We start from the raw sequence: 4,135 nt of genomic DNA, 5'->3' as shown, positions 1-4,135 counted from the left end.
GAAAGTGTGTCAGATCACTCTGGATTCAAAGCAGTGGTTTGTGATTTCTGGACAAAGTGGAGTCATAGGAGAGCAGATGATGGCGCTGCCTAAACAGATTAAATGGAAGCACCACTAATTTCTTCAAGTGGTTATCAAATAAGAGATGGAAGTGATCTCCAGACTGAGGTGCTGTATGCTGGGGCTTGTAATTCCCAAAATGGCTGCTGCGACTTCTGTGGATGATGTAAATATTTGCATCAGCATTCTGCTTTCAGTATATGTGGAACTCACATTGAAATTCAATTATAAAAGTGCCTGAGTTAATTCAGCAATTAGAGAATGAGTTTGCATATGATTTGCATGCTTAATGTACAGACACCTCAAATGTCCCCATGACCCCAGCTTCACCCACCCGTCCCCACCCCTACCCCCCAACCCTTGCCCCGCAACCCATGGTGCCCCCAGCTCCTGCCATGTCTGTTCAGGCTTTTCTGAAAACTGCCCATTGAGCTTGGCCAAGGTGAACCTCAGCTAAGTGATGACAGGGCTAACGTGAAGATTGGATGCTTGCTTTGGGTCGTCAACATCAGCGGACACTGGATCGAAGGATCTTTTGAGGTCAACCAGCTCCTTTTGTATCATTCCACAAAGTTGTGTGCCAACTTCTGTTGTTCCGTTAACAGTGTTACCTGTGACTTAAATGTACAACACCTGTTTGCTATGTTGTTGTTGCTTTATCAAGGGAGGGGGGAGAAGAGGGGAAAAGGTTAATGGGGGGAGATTAGAGGATGATTTGCTAGATGTGGGGAGAGCTTTTAGTTAAGAACTCACAGCTGCATGTTTCCAGAGTTTTACCTTATTTAAAGGTTATTACACTCAGCTTCAAAGTAATACTGAAATTCGCATATTCTGCATTTTTAATTTTATACTAGTTTTTTTAAGAGCAGATCACAGCCAGCTGAAATAAAGACTGGAGAGATAATAAAGATCCAGACACTTGAGAGAGAAGGAAAAGAAAAGATCAAAATAGGAAGTCAGAGGAAAACTTATTCCTAATTAATTAATTGCAATCAGTTATTGCTTTCACGAAATAACAGTTTGTATAAACATGAAGAAAAAACTCAAGAATGAGTCAGGGATGGGTCATAAAACATAGGATTTTTGTTTAAAAATGCTAAAATAAGTATTCCAGGTAAAGCCTTAACAATATCAACAGACGGGAGATGGGAGAACGGAGCCCTGTGAGAGTAAATCAGAAACTAGAACAAAACTAACACACAGAGTAGCTCAGGGCAGAGCGTAAGAGACGAGCGGAGGGGTTCTGACTGGTCACACACTCTGGTGAGAAGCCAAGGAGATACTACAAGGGCTCACTTTGCTCTTCCCGTGGTTGGGAGTCACCAATCTTAAGGAGAAAAGCTTCAGGCTCTCTGCTTCATGAAAAGGCTTGTGCATTCCTCTGCCTCTATGACAAGGCCTTTGCATTCCTAAGGGGCTCTAGAATTCTTTTGTTTTTTAAAGCCAGTTCGAAAAATCCAGACGGCAAAGCCTGTGCCTAACCCTTTCCAGTAATGACAGCCACCTCATATTCCTCCTAATGTAAGTCCAAACTGCACAGAAAAAAAAGTGGAATGGTAGTCGTCTTCCCCAGAACACACATCCTATTTAAGCTATTCCTGGAGACTTGGGGCTCTTAACCTTTTGAACTTTCTAGAGCATTTCAAAGAATTTAATGAAAGTTATGGACTTTTTTCCCCAAAAACATACACCTACATCCAAAATTTGGCATTCTTATCCCAGACTTCTTGAAAATCCTCCTTAAGAAATCCTAGTGCCAACCTGTTTGCCAGTACTTCTGTGGAACTTTGTCTCTAGCCAAGGTTTTATTTGGTTTTGGAGCTCATGAGACCTCTTTATACTCTTCCAGCTCCTGAGAAGGGTAATTTCTCATAATTCTGTAAGACCAACCAAATCCAGGTTAGAAGAGAGTGCCTTTGGAAATCTGCCTGTTGTCTAGATTGAGTTATGTCCAACAAAGAACCAAATCTTGAACAATCAGAATCTTTACGAGGGAAAGGAGTCAGAAATCTCCCAACACGGGCCTTTGACTTTATAGATGCTCATACTAAACCATGACAGTAATAAAACATATCGAGGTTAACCTCATGGAAAATGATAATTAAAATGATAGAATGTCCTTCTGTCTTAGGTCTGTCTTTGTGGACATTTATGTACTATATGATATACCAGCGTATGGGAATGTGCTTATATTTGTGATTAGGATCCTCAAGTACATGCATGTGCATGTATGACCAAACCTGGTATTTAAATATTTATTCTTCATTCATGCTTTAGGTTTTCTGAGGGAGCTGGCTGAGTATATCCAAGACAACCACGGTAGTATTGTATTGATGCAAATGAATTCAGAGGAGGGAAACTACGTATCATCCACTAGTATATTTTTCTTCTAAAATTCTGTTTAGTGTCACACCTACTGTATCTTTTCTCCAGAGATATAAAATTATTCAGAGTACATGGTACATGTCCTAACTGGGAACTGAAATCGATGGAACTGTGTATTCTGAATGCAAAAGCAGTTCAAACTAAAAATTTCGAACAGTCAAGTTTAAAAACAGAAAAGTCTTTCAAAGATTGTATGTTCTTTTCTGTTGGAACAGAAAATTAGTAAATCATTTATGAATATATTCATGTTTTATTTTAAAATTACTTATCTTAGGGTGTCATTCGAAAAATAGAATAGGTCAACTTCTTTCATACCTCAAAGATTAACTCAGCTTTGGGAAATATGATGCTAAGACATATAAAACCATAACAAACCTATAATATACATTTGCACATGTACAGCACACGGGTATAAGATGAGCTCAGGCCAGCTGTAGGGAATGAACTTGGCCTACTGCTCATGTTACCTCTAGAATAAATGTGATTTTCAGACAGGAGACTGGGGAGAACCTTCCATTACCTTGCGACCTCCAAACGAAGCCACAGCCTCAACTCCAGTGCAGTACTGGCAACACCACCCGGAAAAGCTCATCTTCCAGTCGTGTGATTACAAAGCTTTTGTAAGTTACCCAGAATGCAGTACTTGGGTACCAGCAGGGATAGAGGGTACATTTCTAACCTGTTTACTTTTATATTGAAGGTATCCCCAAATGTCCATCACTGAAATTCCTAAAATGTTTTCCCCTTCTCTTTTTTTCTTAAAGTAGCCTTCTCGCCACAGAGAAAGTCCAAATAAATAGAGCTTTATAACCCTTTTAATCTTGTAAGCTGAAGGTCTGTTTTGTCTTCTTATATAGTTGTATATTTTAAATTAAATGTGATAAACTGCTATCTTAAAATGGAAATGAGTATAAATACAGCACATATATACATTTCCACTTAAAAAATCTCAAAACGTTGGGTCTACTGCTCTATATAAATACCAGATTCTTTTCATTGTCATCATTTGGATTATATTACAGTACTGGGGTTTTTTTTTTTTTTTTTTTTTTTTTTTTTTTTGGAAATAGGAGAGAGAATCAGGCTTAGCTGAGAATTGTGAATGATATGAACAGGTAAATGTTCAAAAGAGACCATTGGTTTGGGGGCAGGTGGTTGTCATGACTACAGCGGGGAAAGTGGCTGAACCCAGGACAGAGCATTGAAACTGTCTCTCTTTAAAATAAATGTTTCAATCAGGACAAAGTTTCCTGATACCTTAAAAGATAAGGATTTCACCATGATCATTTTCCTTAATTTGATGATGTGGATGTTCTGATTATCTCACAGCCATTTAGGCTTTTTTTTTCATTTTGTGCTATCTGCACCTCTTTAACTGCTTATATCTTGAAGCATTGGACTCATTTCAATAGTGATCTTCCCAAGACTGTGGGATTGAAATGCCTCCCTCCTCCAAGGCTCAAATGCCAAATCCCTGAGCCTTTCTGAGCGTGCCTTTCTTGGAAGGCTTTGACCAAACCCTCTGCTACTGTGCCCTTGCACAACCTCTTCAAGTCAGGGACCTCCCGGGTCGGTAGGACTGATTCCCAACCCAGTTTTTGCAGAGTGCCAGGGTCTCCTCAGTCATGTCAGAAATAATTTTTTTTTTTTTTTTTTTTTTTTCTTTCATTATGCGGGCCTTCCACTGTTT

At 39.3% G+C, this 4,135-nt stretch overlaps 1 protein-coding gene across 11 annotated transcripts in view; it reads left to right on the top strand.

The window, feature by feature from the left end:
- ANKS1B (ankyrin repeat and sterile alpha motif domain containing 1B) overlaps window positions 1–4,135 on the top strand; it is an 895,734-nt gene that overhangs the window by 822,520 nt on the left and 69,079 nt on the right. For all 11 annotated transcript variants that reach the window (XM_007467172.1, XM_007467174.1, XM_007467175.1 and 8 more), the window contains one exon: window positions 2,937–3,065. In XM_007467172.1, coding sequence (XP_007467234.1) covers window positions 2,937–3,065 — 129 coding nt within the window. The remainder of the gene's footprint in view (window positions 1–2,936; window positions 3,066–4,135) is intronic.

The sequence above is a fragment of the Lipotes vexillifer genome, unplaced genomic scaffold, assembly GCF_000442215.2.
Source record: "Lipotes vexillifer unplaced genomic scaffold, Lipotes_vexillifer_v1.1 scaffold237, whole genome shotgun sequence".
Lineage (NCBI taxonomy): Eukaryota > Metazoa > Chordata > Mammalia > Artiodactyla > Lipotidae > Lipotes > Lipotes vexillifer.
Note: the sequence above shows the minus strand (reverse complement) of the source record. Positions and strands in the feature narration are given on the sequence as shown.